General features: G+C 39.8%; 1 protein-coding gene across 9 annotated transcripts in view; it reads left to right on the top strand.

The window, feature by feature from the left end:
• enah (ENAH actin regulator) overlaps positions 1-26,260 on the top strand; it is a 132,119-nt gene that overhangs the window by 95,951 nt on the left and 9,908 nt on the right. For 5 of the 9 annotated variants that reach the window (XM_055187274.2, XM_073856240.1, XM_055187272.2 and 2 more), the window contains 7 exons: positions 16,606-16,964; positions 21,852-22,325; positions 22,458-22,553; positions 24,828-25,162; positions 25,402-25,532; positions 25,744-25,792; positions 25,923-25,974. In XM_055187274.2, the coding sequence (XP_055043249.2) occupies positions 16,606-16,964; positions 21,852-22,325; positions 22,458-22,553; positions 24,828-25,162; positions 25,402-25,532; positions 25,744-25,792; positions 25,923-25,974 (1,496 nt within the window). The remainder of the gene's footprint in view (positions 1-16,605; positions 16,965-21,851; positions 22,326-22,457; positions 22,554-24,827; positions 25,163-25,401; positions 25,533-25,743; positions 25,793-25,922; positions 25,975-26,260) is intronic. The other 4 variants (XM_055187276.2, XM_055187277.2, XM_055187278.2 and 1 more) reach the window with 2 other exon arrangements.

The raw sequence follows: 26,260 nt of genomic DNA, 5'->3' as shown, positions 1-26,260 counted from the left end.
TAGATAATTAATGAATTAAATGTTTTTAACAGAAACCACTAACAGGAAAAGCTGTGATGAAGTGAAACTAAAGGGTTAATAAACACAAACTGATGCCCTTTCTTTATGACACACTCTACATAATATTAAGCCTTATATACAACATAAATGTATTATACAACATGTATCCATCTGCAAAAAATGCAAGACTTAAACTAAGTTATTTACTGGAGAGAAAGTTTAACTAGCGTTGTGGATGTGTACAAGAACAGCGCACTTTGCAACACGTCCAGCCAAAGCACGAGCTTCATAACATTAAGCAACGTGTGACCATACGTGCCATCCTAACTTTTGCTATCATTTTAGCGATTAGCTGTGTCGTGTCGTCCTCTCACCTGTTCTCAGTCAAGATGTTCGTATGGCTCTTTGGTATCTCTTGACATTTGATGTTTAAATATGAGATGATATGAGGAAACTTGTGACGGCGCTGTACATTTTGCATCTGACTACCTGTATTTTCGTCCTACCGAAGTGAATCCCTTTAAACCATAGTACCTCTGTGATGTGAGGTGTGTCTGGCTTCACCGCATTGCGCGGATCGGCCGGTTCCCACGGCGCGGGTGCGCGGACTTTTATCTGTTTGTTTTTTAATCATTCATGTTAACGTTACTGATGTGATGTCATACACTGATTTGCGTTGCTCTTTACTACCAAATGCACTTGTAATGCTGACTAGACATCCAAATGCCGCCATAACCACAAAAAAATAAATAAACCCAAATGATCATCGTTTTCTTGATTGATCATCGATGCCACGTTTGAGTACTCGAGCAATCGAGTACTTGTGCCCATCCCGAACTATACATTTTTGTAACTTGAGGTAAAAACGATTTCTACCGTCTCAGCTTAACGGGCAGAGACAACTATAAGCTGGTCGTTGTAGATTAATATTTCAGCGAAATTTGCCCAAACTTGCTATCCAGATGTTCCTCTGTTTGTTTGAGTATCTGACACTGCAGCTATGGTTTGCAAGTTTGGGCTGGGTTATACCAAAGATATTGGATATAACAAGAGTAGGCACTGCTATTACTATGAACAGGCGACAATGCAACACTCAATATGGCTGCTTTGGCGATGGAAGTCAGGCCTTAAAGTTAAAGAACCAATCATCAACCGATTAACACTAGCGATTTTCTGACTTTTCAAAGTCGCTTGAGGTGCTTGCCAACCTGTGCTAGGAGCACAGATTGTGCTGCATTGGTATGCTAATGTCTGTTGGACTTCACTTAATATCCCACTTTTAAGCACTGAATTCACTTTTTCATTAACATGTTTTTATAAAGATTTCTTTGGACTTCAAAGGAGGTTGTTACTCAGGCAGGTCTTGTTAATGAAAAGCTTTTCTCCAGTCAGTTCCCAAAGGAAGCAGCAGTCAAGGTTAGTGCTACTTGACTAGAATATATGCTGAAAATTACCGCTTGCTTAAAAGTTTTTCCTTCCAAAAACTTCTTTGGCTTTAGTAACGCTATTAGATGCAACACTGTTGACGTGTGTTGTTAGGAAGATAATACTTGTTGAAGTGAGAGAGATACATTTAAATTGCATACATTAGGTTCATTTAGCATATGCTTTTATTCTAAACGACTTAGAGTTGAGGAATACAACAAGCGATTAATCTAATAAAGGCGATAAAAGCAGGAAGTGCTAGTAATGGAAAGTTTCAGTCACAACATCCAGATAGTTTAAAGCAGTACACAGAGAGAGAGTAAAGAAAGAGAGACATATATACAAGATACAGAAACATTTTAAAAAAAGTATTTGATATGTTTATGTATGATTTACCGAAGTGGCTCTTGGTGCTAAATAGCACTAAAAGTGGTTCACAGGCTCATAGCATCATATGGGAACCATTTTTAGTGCTTAACATCACCTACAGTATGTGGAACCTGTGTAGCACCATATTGTGCTATGTGGAACCATAAGTGGTGCAATATTCATGCTTTAGTACCACTTATGGTTCTACAGATGTGCTATATATGTGCTCTGTAGCCCTAAAAATGGTTCCCCTATGATTACGAGCTTTTAGTACTATTTAGCAATATTTTAGAGTGTAAGCAAAAAATTAGCTTAACATTGTCTCCTATTCTCCGGCTCTGGTCTGCATTGTACATCCTGCATAACAAAATTTTTTGGCTGGCAGGGTGCAGCAGTTTTATAGATGAGCTCCACAGGATAGTAAAGCATCTCAGAAGAGGACTTGATTTCGGAAAGCTCCTAAATCACTGGAGATTTATGCTAACTGGCATTCACAGGTTTATTAAGGGCGGTGATAGCAGGGGCTGTCCCTTACAGGGATAGTTCATTAAAAAATAAAATTGTTATTTATTATTTATCCTAATTTTTTCCTCAGTAAGCTATTACTATTCTTTTTGAAGCATAAAAACGTATGTATCGTAATTGCATTAGAAAAAGTAACAAACATTCGTCAAAATTTCTCCTGTTGCCAGCAAGAAGTACCTCCAAAAATTATATTGAAAGTAGCTTTTACTTCAAGTGACTCACAGTTTGAATGCGTTTTGTATTCCACTTTTAGGCACAGAGGCTCATGCATTTATGCTGTGAAAAAATTGCCTTTGTCACAAATCATTCGGTAATGTTAAGTGCTGTTTCACCACAAGCCACAGAGGCCCACATTTGGACCCAGTTTCAGGATAAGCTGATCTGGATACATTTATTTGGAGCCCAGTTTCAACATAAGGGTGCTTACATGCTAGAGAGTTCTCTAAGCATTTGACGGACAGGAGTGTTAAAGTTGAATTTTGAGTAGGTTATAAATCAAGTGGGAATCGAGCGAATTGGATTTCAGTGCACAATTGCATTGCAAGTGTCCGCCTCAAAATGTCACTGGTCAACAATTGGTTATCAAGATTGTTGCAGTAGATGCCATCCATCAGTCTTTTTGTCTTTCTGTCTGTCTTGTCTATCTTAACTATCCATATATATCATCTATCTTGTCTGTCTGTCTATCTCATCTGTCTGTCTATTTTGTATATCCCGTCGGTCTGTCTATCTCATTTATCTATCCATTTTTTTTCTTTGTATATCTGTCTCATCTTATCTATCCTATCTTTCTATCTGTATGTCTCATTCATTCTATCAGCCTGTGTGTCTATGAGCACACTAATCCAAACCGTGCCCAAGCGCGATTGTCCAATGGTATATCTGTCTGTCTGTCTATCTGTTCCATCTATCTGTCTGTCTGTCTCATCTATCCTATTTAACCATCTGTTTTGTCTGTCTGTCCATCTATATACAGTATTTGTCTGTCTGTCTGTCTGTATGTATGTATGTATGTATGTCTGTGTATCTCATCTATCCATATATCTGCATGTCTGTCTGTCTGTCTATCTATCTATCTATCTATCTATCTATCTATCTCTTCCATCCAATCTATTAATCTATATATATATCTGTATCTGGCTTTCTGTTTGTCTATACCTTCTATCCAACTACCTGTCTGTCTCAACTATTCATATACTGTATATCATCTATTTCATCTGTCTGTCTGTCTCATCTGTCTGTCTATTTTATCTATCCCATCTGTCTGTCTATCTCATTTATCTATCCATATTTCTCTCTGTATATCTGTCTCATCGCATGTATCCCGTCTTTCTATCTACCTGTGTGTCTATATGTCTGTCTGTCTGTCTGTCTGTCTGTCTGTTTGTTTGTTTGTCTGTCTATCTTATCTATCCATGAACAGGCGACAATCTATCCATCTATATATATTTCTGTCTGGCTGTCTGTCTATCCCTTTTAACCATCTACCTGTCTGTCTGAACTATCCATATATATCTTCTATTTCGTCCGTCTGTCTATCTCATCTCATCTGTCTGTGTATTTCGTCTATCCCATCTGTCTGTCTATCTCATTTATCTATCCAAATTTCTCTCTGTATATCTGTCTCATCTCATCTGTCCCACATTTCTCTATGTCTGTCTCATTTATTCTATTTGCCCTGTGTTTTTGTCTGTCTGTCTGTCTGTCTGTATGTTTGTTTGTTTGTCTATCTTATCTATATATCTATCCCATCTATTTATTTATATGTTTGTCTGTCTGTCTATTGTCGGTATATATAATCTATCCATCTATTCATCCATCTGTTTGTCTGTCTGTCTGTCTGTCTGTCTGTCTGTCTGTGTGTATATCTAATCTATTCCATCCGTCTGTCTGTCTATTCCACCCATCAATCCAGCCCATCAATCTGTTCATCTGTCCATCTGTCCATCCATCTAAAATGACTTTTTGTTATATATTTAGCACTTTCATTAGCACAATTAGTTATGACAGCTTGCTGTGTCTCAGCTGTTACACTACGTTTGCACCGTCAGACTTTCTCATATCTCAGTTCTCCTCTCATCCTAATAACACGGGTCTTTCTTAAGACCACTAGTCATTCAAGCAATTCACTGACTAGTCGGTTTTGCAAGATGCTATCCTGTTAAGGACGTCGAAAGAGTCATTCATACATTCTAACAGTTTGTGATCATCAGCCAGCCAGGTGCCATAGTGTATATATATATATATAGTGGAAATGTTCCTTATTAGGACATATTCCCCTGTCTGTGAAAGATCAGCCAGAAAGCGGAGGTCTCACATTCTCTGAAAGAATGTCTTTGAGTGCGTGTAATGGAGCTGGCCTCCTGCCGCCCACCGACCGCTGCGTGCCGGCCCACAGCCATATTTAGCTATTGCAGTCAATGGAACTGGGTGCATGCTTAGCATCTGATGTCATCTCGTGATGCAAACCTGATACAATGTCGGCCAGTCTTGCTGAGATAGAGAGGAGCCGAAAGGAATGAGTGGCAGGTTGCTCACAATCATTTATAAACATCCAACGGGCCTTCTGCTTGCTGTCAGGAGACGAATTTGGTAGTTCTGTCAGATGGGCCTGAGGACCATGATAGTGTTAATGACTTGTTCAGGGCATGCTGAAGATAAAGTAAATTGAAGGTCACATACTCAAACACGTACAGGTGTCTTGTGCTGAGAGGAATGTATGTACACACCACAAAAGTAGTGAATATGTGTGTCGCACTACTCGCTCTGGTTTATTCGTAGGATGTTTTTCGCTTCACTCGGGCAAATGTAAACAATGCTTTTCTACATTTTCTTATCCACACTATCCCTGACGTAAATGCGGGTGCCGCCATCTTGAGCTCACATGGGTAAAACTTCCGGTGAGGCACTACAGCTAATAGTAGTCCTATTGCGAGGGATACGAGTCTGACATTTTGACTGGCATTTTAATGCTTATTATGAAATCCAGGAAGACCGGCATAATTTGTGCAGTTAGGGGTTAACATAATAGATGATACAAACGCAGTAAATCTTTACAAAACAGTTGTTTTTACTATAATACATGCACAAGAACTGAATGTTTATTTGGCGCACGTGCATCTATTAACTGTATCCACACATCCATCCAGTAAAACCGTTCATACAAACTGACAGTGAACAATAAATACAATAATTATTCAAAAACAACATATTATGCAGATAAAAATATGCTGATTTATTTATTCTGCTACTATATATTATTACAAAAATGAGATTACAGTACATAATATATAGCCTACGACATTAACTGCTTATTAGTTAATGTTTATAATAGTTTGTGATGTGTTTACGCATACCGTTACTTTTGTTGTGTTTTAAATGAATTTCTTAAGCAAATAATTTCATAAGCTCATGTCTTATTTACTGTATAATATTTTCATAAAACAAACTGAAAACATGTAATAGGAGTTTAATATGTTTATTATGGTTTGGTAACTTACATTGTATTGAATGAGAAGCATAAGTTACTGTTGCTGTCAGATCGCGTGAAGCTTGATGTGTAGCCATAAAAGCTCGATAAGTCGATTAAAATTGCCGTTTAAAAAAACCTCACACCAGGGACAGTTGTGACATTTTAAACCATCACCTGAAACGTTTAAAAACAAGAAGTCTCTGTATATTGCATGTATTAAACACTCGACTGACTGTCCCACTGTAGAGATACGGCATGTCTCTGTGCTTTTATTTGCACATTGAAGATCCGTCACCCCCGAGGAACAACATGAAATGATTGAATATATCTTGATGTATCAGGACACTTCTTAATTTCATCCTCACACTGGTTCATACATGAAATTATGACCGTAATCATCATGGAAATCACCGGCTCTGGTCCAGTGACAGTACGCGCCGGAAGTCGCACCCACAATTCGCGCAAAGCGTCATGGGGCGTAGGAATAGTGTGGATACAACTGGGCGTTCTTCGCTGATTGGCTTGCGTGACATTTTGCTGTAATCATGTCGCCCAATTTGCGTAATCTGCGTCGTCCAGTGCAAATTTGCGTCACAAAAGTAGTAAATATGTGTGTTGCGCTACTCGCTCTAGATTACTTGCGGGGTAGTTTGTTTTTCCATCACTCGCGCAAATGTAAACAATGCTCTTCATCATTTTCTTATACAACTGGGCGTTCTTCGCTGATTGGCTTGCGCAACAATGCATCATGTGAATTACTCTTCATTTTGCTGTAATCATGGTGCTCAATTTGTGTAATCTGCGTCGTCCAGTGCAAATTTGCGTCACAAAAGTAGTAAATATGTGTGTCGCGCTACCCTCTCTAGTTTACTTGCGGGTAGTTAGTTTTTTGCATCAGGCACGCAAATGTAAACAATGTTCTCCTACGTTTTCTTATACAACCAGGTGCTCTTCACTGATTGGAATGCACAACAAGGCATCATGCGAATGACTTTACATTTTGCTGTAATCACGTCACCCAATTTGTGTAATCTGTGTCACCCAGTGTGAATTCGCATCTGTTTGCGTCTTTGCATTGACTATGTATATAATCTACTTGTGCAAATTATTGATTTAGCTTTTGTGTGTACACAGCATTAGACTGATTGTGCGTATACACCAGATGCGAATGAAGTGAATAAATTGCGCGTAATTAGACTCTTGTACATTTCAGTTACCTCGCGTCATTTGCGCATGAAATTCGCGTCATTTGCGTATGGAATTCGTGTCACGTGCGCGGGAAATTTGCGTCAGGTGCACGTGAAATTTGCGTCCTGTGGATTATTCTTCCAAACGTCTTCTTCAAACAAGTAAAATTAAGATGTATAACATAAATAATGTCTAAAGATAAAAGATATTTTTGCTATGTTGCCTAAACCTATAGCGTCTAGTGTGCAAATATTTAATTATCACTCAAGTATGGCATTGTTGTGTTGGATACCATTGAGATACACAGAGAGAAAAGTGAAATTTGACACTTAATATGGAAACTTTAAGTGGACTCGTCTCTAGTTCTGATCTCGTTTTTACCCACCAGTGGTTTCACATCTGAATTCCTTTAGTATGTGTCAGTGTCCATTTTTGTGTGTTTGTATGAAAGAACCATTATGTTTAAAATTAAAGACCAAGAATGTGTTTCTTCTCCTAAAGCAATTTTGGGTTTTACTTTTATTTCTAAATTGTATTGTTTCTGTCTTAATTTTGGTGCGTTTTAGCGCACACATGTTTTGAATTAGTGGCTCGAGCACTTCTGGAAACTTGAAATGGATTGTTGAAATGATAGAACATGCTCGAAAGACCTCAGAAATGATTTTGTGGCATATTAGGCAATGAGAAATAAATATTTGATTGTCTCTTCGATGCCAGGACACACCAGATTATGGTTTCCAAAGGACTACATGAGCAAAGATATAGTTTTTTTTTTTTGACATAATTTAAAGCTGATTGTCATATTCGTTGCCACTTCTTTACACATCAGTACTATAATGCAATCAGATAATTCAGCATCCATATCCAGATGTCTGTCATTTCTCAATGTTAATTCTGTTCCCACAGAAATACAAGCCCACATCCTGTGTTTTTGACATGTAGTACATTTGGATATAATTTTTCTCTCTGATCGAACCCGTCTGTGTTTAAGTACACCAGTGAGCTGAGCCCAAATCTTTCATTTACAACACTTTTTTTTTTCATTTTCCCCAATATTCATCAGTGGCGGCCGGTGACTTTTTTTCGAGGGTGCTCGATGCAAGTTCGTCACAACATGTATGTAGCCCGTCATGTATGTGGTTCGTCATTTCAAAATATGTGTTCTGCGCATCGAGAGATCATGTGTTCATCACGTGTCTTGTCAAAATAAGTGCCTGCTGCAGACGCATCTAAAGGGTTTATGATAAAAGAGACGCTCGCGTTTGCTTGATACTCACATAATCTCATGCGTAATCAGAGTTTACTGTTAAGGGAGTGCCTTGCGTGTATTTTGTGAACGTGAGCAACTCTTTTATCATAAACGGTTTTGACGCATGTGCAGCAGGCACTTGTTTGGTAAACAAACGTTGCAAAGTGAGTTACACGCAAAAGTTTAATGCGTAGCGTATATGAGTGGTTAACAACTATGAACATATGAGCAATAGTAATATGTGAAGCTTGCATATTTTCTCAAAGTTTTTACAGCTTCATTTTTATTCTCGTCAAACATAGTATTTTACAAACGTATTTTTTACCTTCACCCTTTTTAAATTCAGTGAAGTCCTACAGGCTTTAGACAGTGTTGTAGTAAGTTGTTGGAAGATGTTCTGAATCAGGCTGAAAGCCGCCTACATTCACTTAGCTACTGTTACCTTGGTAACTGATGTCAGGAAAGAAGACGCCAATAAATGGATGTGCTGCATGTTTGCCTTTTTTAAGCCTTCATTCCATACAGAAGAGTGGGGATGTTTGTGCACAAAAGTAAGCAAATTTGGTCTCTATGTCAGCGTTTTCTACATTTCAGTGTCCAAAGTCTATCTCAGGTCTCCAGTGTGTCTCGTTTTTGGGGCTGTTTACACCTGGTATTAAGATGCGTAGATCGGATCACAAGTGGAAGACGACAAAAATGATTAAATGTGGTGTTAAATGTTTTGAGCTCATCCACTTTCGACCACCTTAGTGGTAGTCAAAAACTCATTCGGCCGGATTGCTTTTGTGGTGTAGACGCTCATGTGGTCACATGTGTTTGAACAGCCACAAAGACCACCTATTGATCTAAAGTGTGATGTAACGAGCACAATGTTAATCAATTGGTGCTGACTTTTAGCTCAAACCCAGTGTTCGGTGCGATCTTTACCGTGGGTTCACCAGCCGCTTTTGAGACGTCAAATTCGCATCTACCCCGTCTAGTTTGCCACTTGAACATTTGATTACTCGCTTCATTCACACGTGTAAGCCGCGCGTGAAATTCTAGTCATCGAGACATTCACGCGAAAATTTGCATCATGGGAGGGGCTTCTGCGACTCTGCTTGCTTCCTGTAATCACGTCACTACAAGCGAATGAGGCGGAATCGCGTCTACCGCGTCATGCTAAATGCCTCATTCGTGCCGTGAGACCTCCAGATGCGCGTCAATGCGTCTTTATATTGACTTAACATTGAAATCACTCGCGCTTGACGCAGCTGGTCTCAACGTTGCATTAGACTATCATTGATAAAACTAAAGCGGCTGCTTTCCGCCTTTTTAATTTTAGTTTAATTTTACGAGCGTGTGAAAGTTGTGCAAACTAATTTCATCAATTGCTCTAAAATATAAGAGAAAGCTTTTACATATAAATGTACAAAACATTGTGTAGCATGTTTACTAAAAACACAACAGCCCCAACTTAAACTTGTCATTTATCCCGCACGTCTTTTAATGACAACGTTTTCAGGACAGAGGCGGCCGAAAGTGGACAAAAGAGACTGATTAAAACACCAGGTGTGAACGGACATGTGTCTCTCTCGTTCACTTGTTATTCGATTGACCAACACGCTTGTGTAAACAGAGCCTTTTATGAAATATGTCACGCGTTTTTAGAGGATCTTTACGGTATGTGTCCGAATACATGCACACATAGATTCCAGAAAATCATTGGCAGTGTAAATGAACCAAAAATCAAACGATCCCGGACAAATCCTGGAAGCGTTTTCTTCCGTTATCTCTCGTAAAAAGGGTTTATGTAACCTAGTTACCTAGTTGATGTAGAAATGCTTTAGCCTTCCCCAAAACATGACATAATTAGAGCCTGACCGTTTTATCGTTTTGCCGATTTTATCGACCCATATGAGCATGTTGCAGATATATCTGTATCGGCATATAAGCCGCAGATATGCAGCCGATATAAACATTTCTTAAAGAACAAATTAATGCTTTTGAAAGATGTAAGTACTTGTTTGTCCAGCAGAGCGCGCTCTCTTGGTTGCTAATGGTGACCCAGGTCACTCACTGTAGTGACACCAGCCAATCCCCCACCCCCTTCACTTCAGTCATTAGCCGTTTCCCAATGTCAAGGATACTTCCTTGGCAGGACTAGTCCTTTCAAGTCACTTCCTTCAGAGGCTAGGCGAGGCTCCTTTTGAAGCATTCAAACACGTTAAATGGAACAGGCTAGCAAGTGCACGTCATTGCGTGATTGAAAGGTGTGCTTTCGGTGCTGCGCGCATAGGATTGTGGGTGATTTCAGCGCGTGAAGAGCGGGAAGGATACAAATTTGCATCCTTTCCTGTATATGGGATATTTCTCGAACGAAGGACTCAGTCCTTGGCTGAAATTTCAAGGATCCTCGACATTGGAACAGTCCTTCGACGGACGTCGATGACGTAGCATCCTCGAAATTCTAGCTTCCGAGGATCCTTCCTTGACATTGAGAAACGGCTAGTCTCTCAGTTCAGGTGGTGGCAGTCACGCGGTTTCTTCACAACATATATTAAGACAGGCTTTGGTCGATTGGATTATAAGTGGACGAGAGAGACACATGACATTCCTGTTTACATTTGGTGTTTTTAATCCGTCTCTTTTGCCCACTTGCGAGTTGTTTAAAACGCAAGCGGGAGAAATGACGCGAGGTGGAGAAAGGACTCGTTTAAACTGGCGCGCAGTCTGTTGGGGTACAGCTGTGTTTTAAAGTTATTTATAATAAGTCAAGTTTACCGTTTTGTGCACTTTTATCAGAATCATTTTGGATAATAAAGTTTACTGTTAACTGTTAAACACACCTGCCTACAGTCTTTGTCACGTCATTTTAAGTGTTTGATCACCACATTTGGAGTGATCATTGCAAAAACTGTATTTATTTATATATAGTATATTCTGTTAATGTATATAGTGTATTCTATGTACAGTATTGTAGTATAATATAGTGTAGTATATGTGTACTGTACTATAATATGCACATTAAGAATATCGGCCGATATATAGTTATCTGTCTTTTTTTACTCCCTAATATCTGTATCGGCATCGGCCCCAAAAAATGCATATCGGTCGGGCTCTAGACATAATGTGGCATCACTGGGATTCATTTCATTGCATTGGAACCAAAAAAATGCACCGTACCTTTGAGGGCACACCATTTCTGTCTATGTTCAAACAATTGGTTGAAAGGGTTTATTACATAGTAGCACAGGAATGTTGTAGAACCAGAGTACATGTTTCTCAGAACATGATGATCTAAAAAGGGTGATGCATAGGAAAACAGCGTTTAAAGTCAATAAAAAGCCAAGCTATGTCTTTAGTCTACCAGCCAGGTTGATGAACCCCACGGCCCCATATTTTGGCCCTTTCATAGTTTCTAATTTTAAGTGTTTCGGCTGCTCGTTATTTCAGAATATTATGATCTCGTATGCCAGGGAATGTGTATGCCTCATAAAGTGCTCAACAGAAATGCAATCCGGGGGTCCCTCCTATTTAAAAAAGAAGTCCTTTTTCCTGTTGGTCAGACACCAATTTGGTTTAAAGCATTGTTTATTTTTGCGGTTTTTTTCCATAACCTGTAACTGCTGCGAAAACAAGAAGCCCTTGATGTTACAGCGACCTCTTCACCTCATACTTAAAGGCCGGTGGGATTGCATTGCTGTTGCATCATGAACCGTTAACCACATCTGACCCATGTTTCGCGATCACCCACCCCAACCAGTGTCTTAAATTAAACATAGGCCTCAAATGTCCATTTTTACATCGTTCCTTTTTAATGTTCTGCCAGCGCCTCTGTAGGGAGCCTGCTGTAGTACCCAACTTACGGCTGGCTCCGATGTGGCTGCCGTGGTCTTTGGGGGTAGTGTATTAATGCGGCCGTGAACAAGCTTTCCTCTGCTCTTTAATTACATCTCTGAGCATGTCTCGGGCTCAGTAGGGATTTGGAGGAAGTGGGACATGCTCTTAGCAATCCACGCCTCAACAGTATTTCATAATGGAGCGGTTCAGTATACACCCTCTGGGAAACAAGGTATACAGGACGACTAAATTAAGCGAACATGCAGAATTCGGGCAGTAGACCAAGCACGTGGAGCTCCTTTAGGAGGACCGGTATGATACTACGGCCCTTGTGGATTCTCTTAGTATCAAAGTGTTACTGTAGCTTAGTTGGTACAGGGTTGCATTAGCAGCTCAAAAGTTTATGGGTTTAATTCTTAAGGAACGACAGGGTTTCGATTATGTCAGGACTAGACCTTAGCTATATTAGGACATTAAAGTAAAGTACAAAAACAATACTTGAGACAAAACAATGATATCCACCTGTTTCTTGACGTAAATGTGGGCGCCGCCATCTTTGAGCTTTCTTGTTTATAACTTCCGGTGAGCCACTAAAGCTAATGGTAGTCTGTTGCGAAGGACACAAGTGTGCCTTTTTGAGTGGATGTTTAAGGTTTATTATGAAATCCAGGAAGACCGACATAATTTGTGCAGTTAGGGGTTGCCATAAAAGCTTATACAAACGCAGTAAATCTCTACAAAACATTTGTTTTAACCATAATCCATGCACAAGAGCTGAATGTCTATGTGGCGCACATGTACTTATGATCTGTATTTACAAATCCATCCAGTAAAACCTTTCATAGAAACTGCCAGTAAACAATAAATGAAGAGTTTCTTTGCAAAACGAGATAAATCGATTTTTTAACATTTTTGTCAAAACATGTTTATTATTATGTTATCATGTTATTATTTTGTTTTAATGGTGCTACTTAGCCGTATTTTTTAAGTTATGAAGGTTTAAATCAAAACAAGCCAACTGCAGTTGAATTGATATTAATTGGAATGCACAACCAAAAAACGCGATTTCTGAACAATTAAAAAAAACGGATTTATCTCGTTTTGCAACGAAACTCTTCAAATACAATATTTGTTTAAAAACTACTAATATTTTGCTGATAAAAATATGCTGATTAATTTATTCTGCTACTATATATTATTACAAAAATGCGATTACAGTACAGAATATATACAACATAATCTGCTTACTTAATGTTTATAATAGTAATGTGGTTGCGCGTACATTTGTTGTTTTAAATGAAAAAGCAAATACTTTAAAAAGTAAGCAAGTCATTTCATAAGCTCATGTCTCCACTTAGTGCGTAAGAAGCGATGTAATAATATTTTCATAAAACAAAAACAATACTGAATACATGTAGTAGTTTAATATGATTATTATGGTTTGTTCAAATAACTTACAATGTGTTGAATGAGAAAGATACTGCTGACTGTGTCGGACTGCATGAAGCTCGACTTGTCGCCATAAAAAAGTCCATTAACTCTTTCCCCGCCAGCGTTTTTAAAAAAACTTCACACCAGATTGTAACATTTTAAACCATCCCCTGAAAAGTTAAAAACACGAAGTCTTGGTAAATTCCATGTACAAACACTTGACTGACTTTCCCATTGTAAAAATACTGGTATGTCTCTGTGCTTTTATATTTGCGCATTGAAGACCCGTCACCTCTGATCAACAACACGAAATGAAAAATGATATATTTATCTTCAGGTATCAAGCCACTTTAAAATTTTATCCTCACACTGGTTCATACATGGCAGGTGTTAAAAAATATGAACTGTTTAAATCATGTTTTATGCGTGCTCCCACAACATATTTTGTATTTTTCTTGTCAAAAATGATAATCGTTTCGCTAGTTAAGACCCTTATGCCTCGTTTGGGATTGTTTATAGTCATTTGAAACTCTGTTGAAAAAAACTGTTACATGTTGAGTTAAGTGTTAATTGTAGGTGTGTGCAAAAATGTGCCGTTTTGGGTGTCCTTAAAAATGCAAATGAGCTGATGAAATTCAAACACTGATCACAATGATGGTGGTTTGTTGCAATTAAAACTCAATTGTGCTTTTCTCTGCACTAAATGGTAGTGCTATGGTTGGATAGTGCAGATTAAGGGGTGGTATTATTATAATAAGATATCCTTATGACATCATAAGGAGAGCCAAAATTCAACAACCTATTTTTTAATGTGCTTGTAGAGTATGGTTTACCAAAACGATGTAACTGGGTTGATCTTTTTCACATTTTCTAGGTTGATAGAAGCACTGGGGACCCAATCATAGCACTTAAACATGGAAAATGTCAGATTTTCATGCCATGGCCCCTTTAAGATATGTGAGTGCAAGCTGTTTTCAGTTATTACTGCTGCTCAAGCATGTTTTTTAGTCTTGGACTAAGTTTAAGCCCTGCCTGGGAAAACACCCATTTGTATTTATTTGTGAATATCCTGTCCTAGACTTATCCTAGTATCATTCACAGTAAGAGTCACTGTCTGTCGTTGCAGGTGTGACTGTGTCCGTTCGTACCTTTGTCCTGATAACTAATTTTTCTTCAGGGTCTTTTTAAACATTCAGGTGTGGATCTATTTTGTTCTCCTCCTCAAACTTGTGGAGGCATGATGGCACCACACCTGAGATGATGTTTGTCATGGTGTTTTTTTATAGTAATGCATGGGAGGTGTGCCTGGCAGGGTCCCAATAAATGACATCATATACACCCATTCAATCGAAAAGAAGTGTGGGAAGTTATTAAAGAGAGGGTCACAACTAGCCGAATTAGATTATCTTAGTGCAAACCCCAATAAGGACAGTTAGATGTGTCTGATGGTTTTTTCAACTAATCTGATAAAGTTTGAATATGGGAAAACCTTAGAGGATGTGTGCTACACACCCATGAAGGATACCACACCATGTTCTTGTTTTATTAGGCTATGTGTTTTTGATTTGATTTATGAATCATCTCCGTCCAGGTTTGTTCTCCTTGTGTCCTCCTTTAGCACCCGTGAGACAACTCCCTATTTTTTTCATTAAAAGTCTTCACTGTAAATGGTTTTGGGTCTTTAATTTAATTAGAGTGTAAATCTGGGCATAATAATGTGGTGGATGACTGATTAAACACCGGAGGATTGGCAAGCAAATCTTTCATAAACCCTTACTTAGCAGAACATCTGCACATGAGCAGGGCTGGATGCTGAAGTTGGCACTTTTTACACTTTATGTTGACCCATTTGAGGATACTGCCATCTTGAGGATGATGTGATGTACTGCCCTCTCTGCATTATAGCTATCAGTTATGATCAGTAATACATTAGTAATACCTGAATAAGAGCAAGTCAGTTTTGTATTAATGAACTACAAACATTTATATTTGCTTTGCCTATATATTTACTGGCCCCATCACAAAACATTTGCATTTATGCCTTTGACAAATGCTTTTGTCTTAAAGGATTAGTCCATTTTCTTAAAAAAAAATCCAGATAATTTACTCACCACCATGTCATCCAAAACGCCGATGTCTCTCCCTGCTCAGTCGAGAAGAAATTATGCCTCCCGAGGAAAACACTCCAGGATTTTTCTCATTTTAATGGACGTTAATGGACCCCAACACTTTTTCTTGCCAAAAATGACAATCGTTTTGCTAGATAAGACCCTTATACCTCGTTTGAGATTGTTTAGAGTCCTTTGAAACTGCATTTTTAAACTGCATTTAAACTGTTACGTGTTGGGGTCCATTAAAGTCCATTAAAATGAGAAAAATCCTGGAATGTTTTCCTCAAAAAACATAATTTCTTCTCGACTGAACAAAGAAAGACATCAACATTTTGGATGACATGGTGGTGAGTAAATTATCTGGATTTTTTTGTTTAGAAAATGGACTAATCCTTTAAGTGACTTAAAGTATCTTCAGTCTATACATTTCTTTTGCTCTACCCACTGATCCCAAGAATACAAACTATTTTTTATTTGTGTTAAATGTGTTTTAATAAATTCTATATTAAATATTTCTTTGTATTATTTTAGATTATTTAGATTAACTTGTGATTAAATAATATCTATAAATTCACACATTTTTGCTAGAAAATTATAACATCCCATAATTTGTGTAAAATGTTTAAACTGACACTGATAGAAATGTCTATCCTAGTTGTTACACTGTAGATGGCAATTGAAAGCATACAGGTTTAAACCCTGTAGCAATCTATGAGCCGTCCCCATTGCTCTCAAGGTGCATACTTCAATGGGATGCTCCCTGTAATTTTTCAATACTGCAAGCTTTACATATTTACCAACGTCATGACGCTGGGAAAAATTGTATTTGTTTTCCCATAATGCAGTCAAGGGAATAGACACCCCAAGAAGTGATTACAAACTAACCCTGTTATGTAACGACACTGCCTCACTTTCCCAAATACATGCTCACCTGCCTCCAGGTTAGACGGTGTTTTAAGATGTCCCATCTGGTCAAGGGTGCAATACATGAGTTTTCGTCTGTGTCCACTTAGACAGCTGCAAGAGCTCCAGCGTCAGAAGGAGCAGGAGCGGGAACGCCTTGAGCGCGAGCGGCAGGAGCGGGAACGTCTGGAGCGAGAGATGCTGGAGCGGGAACGCATCGAGAGAGAACGCCAGGAACGGGAGCGTCAGGAGAGGGAGCGGCTGGAGCGGGAACGTGCTGAGCAAGAACGTCTGGAGCGGGAACGTCAGGAGCAGCTGGAGCGGGAACGGCAGGAACGCCTCGAACGAGAGCGCGCCGAGCGAGAGATGATGGAGAGGGAGCGTGCTGAGAGAGAAAAGCAGGAGCACCAGGAGCAGCTGGACAGAGAGCAGATGGACTGGGAAAGAGGGAGACGCATCTCCAACGCTGGTAAGCATTTTATGTTTTTCAACGTCTTTTTTTTTAAAGGATCCGTAGTAAAGATGCAGACAGGACAGGCTGCCGTTAACAACTGATTATGGTTTTAACACTAACTAACATGTTGCTTTTCTTTTGCTTTAGACTAAGCCTAGCATGGAAATGCCTGTGATTAAAATTATTTCTTCGGGATCTTAATGTCCCTAGTTGTCAGTGGGGGCAGTATTATTTCAAAAATGTCCTAAAATTGACATTTAAGGTACTAATATGTACATCTGAGGTACTCTATGTACAAAGGTGTACTTTTTGAAAGGGTGCCGTACCCCCCAGTGACAGCCAGGGACCATTTTTACAATGTATATTAATGTCAAATCTATAATATACTATTTTGTCTATACTATTAAGTCATAAAACTAAAATCGATAGTTATTGTTAAAATCATTAGGTATTCATGTAGTTGTGTATAAAGCTTTTGTTCATGTGACGGAAGGGACCACTGCCTCCTTTCATCTTAATATACCAGTAGAGCATCTTTTCCTAATGTGTCCATCTGTTGGCATGTTAAAAAGTGTGAATCGACAGCTTGAGACATGACGAACTTAGGGAGTGTGGCACACACATCACATTTCCATCACGCTGTGAAATGCGCAACCTACGAGGATTATGGGTAACCTGCCAAAACTTCGGGGTTTCACATGTTGAGGGTTTAGGTGATGATAGACACAGAGAGTTAAAGGGATGTTAGATTGGCAGTTTCGCTGACGTCTAACCTGTTAGATTTCTTTAAAGGACTAAAATGAGCTCAGTTTGTAAAGGAGTAATCTCTATCTTGCTAGCTAGTCTACGGCTTATTTGATTTTGATTATTTGACCCTTGTGCTTTTTATATTTTAGTATCGGATTGACCTAGTACTGTATGAAGTTATCTTACGTGTCCGATTCATTGTTTTTTTTTAAATGGCTTATTCAGCTTTTTGGCATTTTTATCAAATTAACACCCAGGATGTTGATCAGGTCACAAGTTGATGAGATTTGTACCTCTGAAGCACCGCCTATGGGTCTTGGCGTATGACCCCAAACGCTTTCGGAGTGGAAGAATTTTATTAACTTGAATGTAAACACATTGCGTTACATCACAGATCATGTGATCTGCTCGTCCAAGCTAGCAGTGTGGAAGAGCAGAGGTAAATGAGATGGAAGAAATTGAATTAAAATGGGTTTAATGTTCATTTGAAGTTAGAAGTCACTTGTACTTGGGTGGGAAAATGCACTGATCTTGAGTAACACAAACACACATGGTAATGTTTTAATGAGGAGGATATGACCTGAATGTAGGGCATGATAATTGGTGTTTGCCTGTGTGTTGACGTGTATTTTAAAGCGTGCTCAGGGGTGTGGTGGGGTTTACGCAGTAGGGGGGCAGCTGTGTCTGCCGGCTGCCTGAAAAATCACCAGAGCGGAAAGATTTGTTCAGCATATGGCAGCCCGTGACTCGTACACTACACTCCTGGCATAACCCAAAACATGAATTTGCATAATTTTTTATAAACAGAACACCCTTAAAGGAATAGTCTACTCATTTTCAATATTAAAATATTTTATTACCTTAACTAAGAATTGTTGATACATCCCTCTATCATCTGTGTGCGTGCACGTCAGCGCTGGAGCGCGCTGCAACGCTTCAATAGCATTTAGCTTAGCCCCATTCATTCAATGGTACCATTTAGAGATAAAGTTAGAAGTGACCAAACACATCAACGTTTTTCCTATTTAAGACGAGTAGTTATACGAGCAAGATTGGTGGTACAAAATAAAACGTAGCGCTTTTCTAAGCGGATTTAAAAGAGGAACTATATTTTATGGCGTAATAGCACTTTTGGGAGTACTTCGACTCGCCTGAAAAGTCCGCTCACCTTCTCCCTCTCATAATGGGAGAGGGAGGGTGTTACTGCGCCGAGTCGAAGTACTCCCAAAAGTGCTATTACGCCATAAAATATAGTTCCTCTTTTAAATCCGCTTAGAAAAGCGCTACGTTTTATACCACCAAACTTGCTCGTATAACTACTCGTCTTAAATAGGAAAAACGTTGATGTGTTTGGTCACTTCTAACTTTATCTCTGATTGGTACCATTGAAGGAATGGGGCTAAGCTAAATGCTATCGAAGCGTCGCAGCGCGCTCCAGCGCTTACGTGCACGCACACAGATGATAGAGGGATGTTATCAATTCTTAGTTAAGGTAATAACATATTTTAATATTGAAAATGAGTAGACTATTCCTTTAAATATATTGCTATTTTATAGTCTTCACCATATTATGCATATTAATTTTAATTCGACTAAGTTTGCTAAAACTAACAATTTAGCCATGGATGCGTACTCAGTTTGCATGCTGTCGTTTATATAAGGGATAGTTCACCCCAAAATGAAAATAATTTTCTTATCCTCGTGTTGTTTTTAACCTGTATGAATCTGATATACACAAAAAAGATATTTTGATAAATGATTAAGCACACAGCTGATTGACTTCCATAGTAGGAAAACAAATATTATGGAAGTGTTTTTAAAATGATGGTAAGCACACAGTTGACGGTACCCGTTGACTTCCATCATATTTGTTTTTCCTACTATGGAAGTCAATGGTTACAATCAGCTGTGTGGTTGCCATCATTTATTAAAATATCTTCTTTTGTTAATCAGAAAAAAGAAATTGATGATGATGAGAAAATTGTGACAGAATTTTTATTTTTTTGGTGATCTATCCCTTTAACTCTTTCCCCGTCAGCATTTTTTATGATTTTCACAAAAGTTTAATGGCTCACACAAAATGCTCTTCTTTAAATATATAAACATACAATATATTTAATAAAAGAACAGACCCTCTGCTTTCAAAAAAAAAAAAAAAAAACGTTTCATCCTACCTTCATCACTCTTTTTATCATCTCTCAAATATGGGTAGGTTTCTTCAAAAGCACCAAATTTTGAGCAAAAAGCTGATATAATCCATTTTTTGTAAAGGACTTTTGAAAGAGATCAGATGCAGATGCGGAAGTGCACCAGCTGGTGGATAATAGCAGTATTACGGATTGACGAGATAATTCGTCAATGGCGGGGAAAGAGTTGAGTTGCTTCCAATATATTTTCTAATTCTGTGCATGCTATTTAGGTAGATGTTAACACTTGCATACAAACATTGACAGTAGGCAACAAGGATTAGCTAGGCCAGTGGTTCTCAACATTTGGCTTGCTGCCCCCAAAATTTGGTGCATCCCCCAAAGAAAATTCAAGACATCATCACCTCAAACTTAGAAATTGGATTAAACTAAACATATATTAAATTATACAATGTAGTGATGTTGGTATTTTTTTATAGGACGAGTTTGGTATTTTACACTTAAAGCCATGTTTTCAGATTGATTTTAATGAAATAGAACGGTTTTGACTGAAATTTGGACATATGATGCTGGCCCGAGAATTTTCGCTTGTTTGATGTATCACCTCCCACCTCTACAATGGCTGCATAGGTGCACTGGAACAATCCTTCCTAAAATGCATTAAACTTTCGTTTACAAAGACGTGGGGCTCGCCGAGTGGTCGGGGGTGTTCACTGGTGTGCTCACACGGGGATCGCTGCAAAGGATGCTTTCCAACAGGTTTTATCGTAGTTTTTGTCCAACTCCATTGACTTGTATTAGATGTGCCGCCGCTTGGAACTTTGTTTGTATTCTTGCAATTGGCAAAGTGGATTATCGCCACCAACTGGGCTGGAGTGTCTATTATTCAAGCTCTCAACGGAAGAATGTACGGGTGTGAGGCGTTTGGAAAAATAGGTCCACAAGTATACAACAAATGCTAAAACACCAGTTGGAAAGCATCTTTTGCAGCGATTTTTGTGTGAGCATATCAGTGAACACCCCTGACCACTCGGTTAGTTTCAAGTCTTTGTAAACAAAAGTTTTATGCATTTTAGGAAGGATTGTTCCAGTGCACCTATGCAGCCATTATAGAGGTAGTGGGTGATACAACAGAAACCGAAAATTCCCGGACCAGCATCACATGTCCAAATTTCCGTCAAAACCGCTCTATTTCATCATAAACAATCTGAAAACAGGGCTTCAAGTGCAAAACACCAAACTTGTCCTTTAAGGTTTGATTAAAGAGAATTTATGATAAATTAAAGTATTTTTTAAATGTTATAAAACTGCCCCCCTTCGGCACATCTCGCGCCCCCCAGTTTGAGAACCACTGAGCTAGGCACAGTTTTAAATGTAGGAGTATTTTTCAATACTAGTGTATTGTCATACTAAGCATAATAGTATACTTTTCGAGTGATGGGAAGAGTGTGTGTTAAAAGTATGCAAACTGGGACATGCATGTGGAAATGCATGAATATTGTGATATTTTAATGATACATGGTTCCCCCTCAAAAAAATCAATATGACCAGTTCTTGATTCCATAAAAATTGCTAAAAGTTTTTTTATACCTTTTTTTAGCATGTAGAGAATGAATGACTGACCTTGAGCTATTGTGTGTGAATGCCGAAATGCTAAACTTATGTAAAATGTGCATCCAGGAGAAACGGTAACGTTTTCTGCATATGCTGAATGTCTAAAGGTACTGAATGAGGAACTTTATAACAATTTGCCCATGTGTTGGACTTGATCCATCCATCAAAATTCATAAAATCGTCTACAGCTAACTGATTACACTAATTGTAGTGTGTTCACTTTTCGTAAACAGAAATAGGAACATATGATGGACCTGTAGGTCTTTGCTGGTTTCCTTGCTTCATTTGCTCCCTCTCTTCTGTCTCTTCCCCCCCTTTTCTCTCTTTGTCTTGTGGTTTTTCCCTCTGCACTTTGCTGCTTCTCCCCTCCTGTCCTCCCATCGAACCCGTTCAGCATTTGAAAGCACCCTCCACACACACCAGACCACCTCCTCGTCACCTGGGTCTCCCTCCACACCCAACTACCCTCCACCAACGCAATCGCCCTCCACGGCCACTCCTCCTACTCCTCCCATGCGTCACTCGGCCTCCAGATTCGCCACTTCGCTAGGCTCCGCCTTCCACCCGGTCCTGCCACATTACGCCACAGTCCCTCGTAGGCAACCGGCTGCACCCACGCCGCTGGCCCCTGCCCCGGGCCCTCCTCCTCCAGCTCCCCCTTGCAAATCTGTGGTCTGGACGGCCAATAATTTCACTCCCCTACCGCCTTCTCCTCCGGTCATGATCAGCAGTCCACCCGGCAAGGCCACGGGTCCTCGCCCGGTCATCGCAATTCCGGCCCCGCTCTCCCAGAAACCCCCTTCACCCGTTACGGCGCCCAATGGACCCCCTTCTTCCCTTCACTTTCACGCCTCACCTCCAGTCTCGGGTCAGTCTTTCTCTTTACCGCCAACGCCACCCCCTCCACCCCCTCTATATTCGTCCTCACCCACCATGCCCATTGCTCCCCTTGTGTCCTGTCCCTCACCCCAGCCTGCTGTTCTCCCTTCTCCTTCCACAGCCTTCCCTGCCTCTGCTGAGCACTCTGTAAACTCTGGGTTGGGAGACTCCTGCTTTTCCGCTCCAGAGCTGCCTGCTGATATCCCCAGCCAGCCGGGTAAGGCCTCTTCTGTGTCGCTTCACCTCCACTAACCCACTAACCGGGGTTCGAGGAGGGGGCCTGCCACGTTGAGCTGGGTTCTGTGGGAGGCTTGTGGCTGCAGTTGGCTATCGATTGCTTGTTGGTTTAATATTAAAGTCCTCAGGAAATTGATTGCTTCTACAGTTCTGCCGTTCTGTGTTGAATGTCTGCATAGTTTTTTTTAAGATGCTCATTCGTGTGGCCTGTAAGTGTGGGGCATGGCATGTCAAAATTTGTTCACTCTCATTGAACCTCTTGACTTTTGTGGATTTTAAAACTGTTTTCATTGCTATTATTATTTTGTTTGCAAGGTTTCACAACTTATTGCTTTATGTTAAAGAAGTTTAGTTGTTAACATGTACAAGTAAACTGTATTAGCACAGTAAGCTTTACATGGTCATTGCCGTACCCACATCCTCTTTGGTTATTCTTCACATTTTCGCACTTTTGTTTCATGAAACATCTTCAGAGGTGGCAGACAGTTTGAAACAAAACATTAAAACAAAATGAAATTGACCTCGGCAAGGTCATACAGTGCAAACGTTGTTCTGCTGCATAAAGTGAGCTTTACAGGAGGTCAGATAAACGCCATTTGAAATGAGATCTCCTCTCATGAATTATTTTTAGAAGTGGTTTCACATTTCATATGCATGATGTAATTTGACGTTGAGCTCAATTCTGCACACTAATATGATTAACTTGAGTGCATTTTGCAGACGTGCATGTCACAGATATGACAACTTCAGCTGTTTGCAACCAAAAAACAATGCAAGTATTGAAAATAGTCAAGAACAAGAGTTTTAAAAGGACCTAAAACTAATCTTGCATAATTTATTGCTTTTATGATTTTATGAATATAAACGTTAACTTCAGTTATTAAATCTCTGGCATTTTGTTGAATCACATATTTGTTTTCTATTTATTTACACATAAACCATCAGTGTTTTCTTTGTGTCAGGCACTCTTTATGGACAATTGTTTAATACTCTACATTCATTGTATGTATTGATGTCACCTGCCTTTGTTCACTATACAGAATGAGGGCGCACTCATATTATATCGAACCCAACTGAACCGTGCCCAAGCGTGCACTCACAATGCACATTGATCGATCCAAGCCCAGGCACGCTTTCGATAAAAAAAAACAGGAAGTAAAGCGCTGTCTTTACACTAGAGCCTATCGTAATGTTAAGTCTATGTTTTTTATTCAGAGTCGTTTGGTGCGCGATAACACACAGCCCTCTCACATGCTCATATTGCTAAGTTGATCTGTCGCTTGTGCAGGTCATGCTGCGTTTACACCAGCCACGGTAGAGGCGGCCAAAATGCGTTATTCGCACGGAGTTGGATGCTTGAACATTTGAGTTTACTCGCTTCATTCGCATAGTGAAATTCTAGTCATTCGAGACATTCCCACGGAAATTTGCGTTATGGGAGGGGCTTCTGTGACTCTGCTGAGACTTCGCTCGCTTCCTGTAATCAATTCACTACTACAGCAAGGTCCTGATTGGTTAACGCGGCACGGAAATCCGCCGAAGTTCACATTTTTCAACTCGCGCGGCAACGCTAAATCTGCGCTATTCGTGCCACGCCTACCGCGCCACAGGATGCCTAATCGCGTCTTTGCATTGACTTAACATGTAAATCACCCGCGCTTGCCGCCTCTACCACGGCTGGTGTAAACGCAGCATCAGACATTCATGTAACCCTGCTGCGTGCATCAGAAAGTTTTTTCCGAACGCAGATGAAGGTGAGTGGTCATGCAATTGACGTTTCTCATTTTGAACCACGTGATTTGGGATCACATTGTGCATTCCGCACCTGAGCCCATGTGAACCGTGCCCGAGCCCACCTCTGCAAGCAGGCCAGGACGCGATTAACCAAACTGCACCTGGGCACAGTAGTCAAATGAACCAGGCTTTGGCTGCGGTTTGGTTTGGATAATGTGAGTGCCCTCTGAGTTTGGATGATGATAATTTATAATTTAAAGGTTGTGCAAACCATTGTATGTCAAATTCTGATGAATTGAGAGACAACTTGGGCTCCAAATTTGGACATCCATTTTACTCATTCTGACTATGGTGGTCTCTTTCACAATGTGGCTTTGTTTCGCTGGTCTGTTAAAACAATTGATGCAAAACATTTAACTAGAATCGGTACAGTTGACCTAAATTCACTTGCACTTCAGATGTTTTAAGGCTGAAGTGATCTGTTCTAACTATAATGTTCTTTTCATTAAACTCACCACAGATTCTGTACAGGGGACACCCACCCCTCCACCTCCCCCACCCCTTCCTCCCGGCTCCACTGTGACCCCCACCACTGCCGGACCGCCGCCACCCCCTGGCCCTCCTCCACCTCCCCCGCCACCACTGCCCCCCACGCTTACCCCAACAGGACCTCCACCACCCCCCGGCCCACCACCTCCACCCTCAGGCCAGGCACCGCCACCAGCACCACCTCCTCCTCCTGCCCCACCCTTGCCCTCGGGTTTCCTTACCCCCTCACCCACCACAGACGAGAACAAGGGTCTGTCTGGGCTCGCGGCCGCCCTTGCTGGAGCCAAGCTACGGAAAGTGCCAAGGGTAAGAAATTTGGGATTATCTCAGTGTATCATATTATACAAGCACTCAACACATCTGCACCTAATATGTTACCACTGATTGTACTTAAATGCTGTAGACGTCAAATAGCCCTGTGCAGATTTCCACAATTTTTTTACTCTCAGGCAATTATCCCTCATGTGACTGTATCAGTAACAAACACTCCTTAGGCTGAAGCATTCAAATAAATATGCCCAATATGTTTATTTTTGCTACTGTAGACCGATGAGCCTCCAACTCCACCTGTGGTTGGTGTTTCTGGTGGTGCCAAGCCCGAGGCAGCCCGTGGAAATGGCCCTTTACCTGGAGGAGGAGGTTTAATGGAGGAGATGAGCGCCCTGCTGGCCAGGAGGTGAACTACACTGCTTATGTCTTTGAGTATCTTTAAATGTGGATTTTGGTGATCAGATCACAAAAAGTTTACACTTTAATTTAGCACAGTTCACATGTGATTGGATCGCCTGCTGCAAACACCTACAATAATGCTTAGTCGGTAGTAAAGCTTTTGTTTCTAAGATGCACTGTCAATATTTACTGTAAACTGTACTGCTAATTTGATACAGGAGAAGAATTGCTGAGAAGGGATCATCACCAGAGCCTGAGCAGAAATCTGTGAGTTTACATCAGCTTTGTATTTTGATCAATCCTGAACAACCATTTATAACTGCACAATGCTCTTTATCATTGACACATGTTATTAATCATACAGTTGAATGGATTGTGCTTTTTTATTTCTCTAAAGGATGAAATTGAGGCAACCATAACTCCAAAAGTCTCAGCCTGTAGCACACCAGGTAAGATGTCAGATGAAAGTGAGAATTTGACCAACTTTTAAATAGGGCTGGGCATAGATTAATCTAGATTAATCTCATACAAAATAAAAGTTTTTTTTGCATAATATATGAGTGTGTGATGTGTGTAAATATTATGTATATTTAAACACATACATATAATACATTTAAGAAATGTTTTATTTAAATATCGTTTTTATTTATATTTAATTTAGAATATATAAAAATATAAATAAATATATATACACATGTAGATGTTTCTTAAATACATACATTAATGTGTGTGTAT

The sequence above is a fragment of the Misgurnus anguillicaudatus genome, chromosome 18 (assembly GCF_027580225.2).
Source record: "Misgurnus anguillicaudatus chromosome 18, ASM2758022v2, whole genome shotgun sequence".
Classification (NCBI taxonomy): domain Eukaryota; kingdom Metazoa; phylum Chordata; class Actinopteri; order Cypriniformes; family Cobitidae; genus Misgurnus; species Misgurnus anguillicaudatus.
This window is presented reverse-complemented; position numbering and strand designations above follow the sequence as displayed.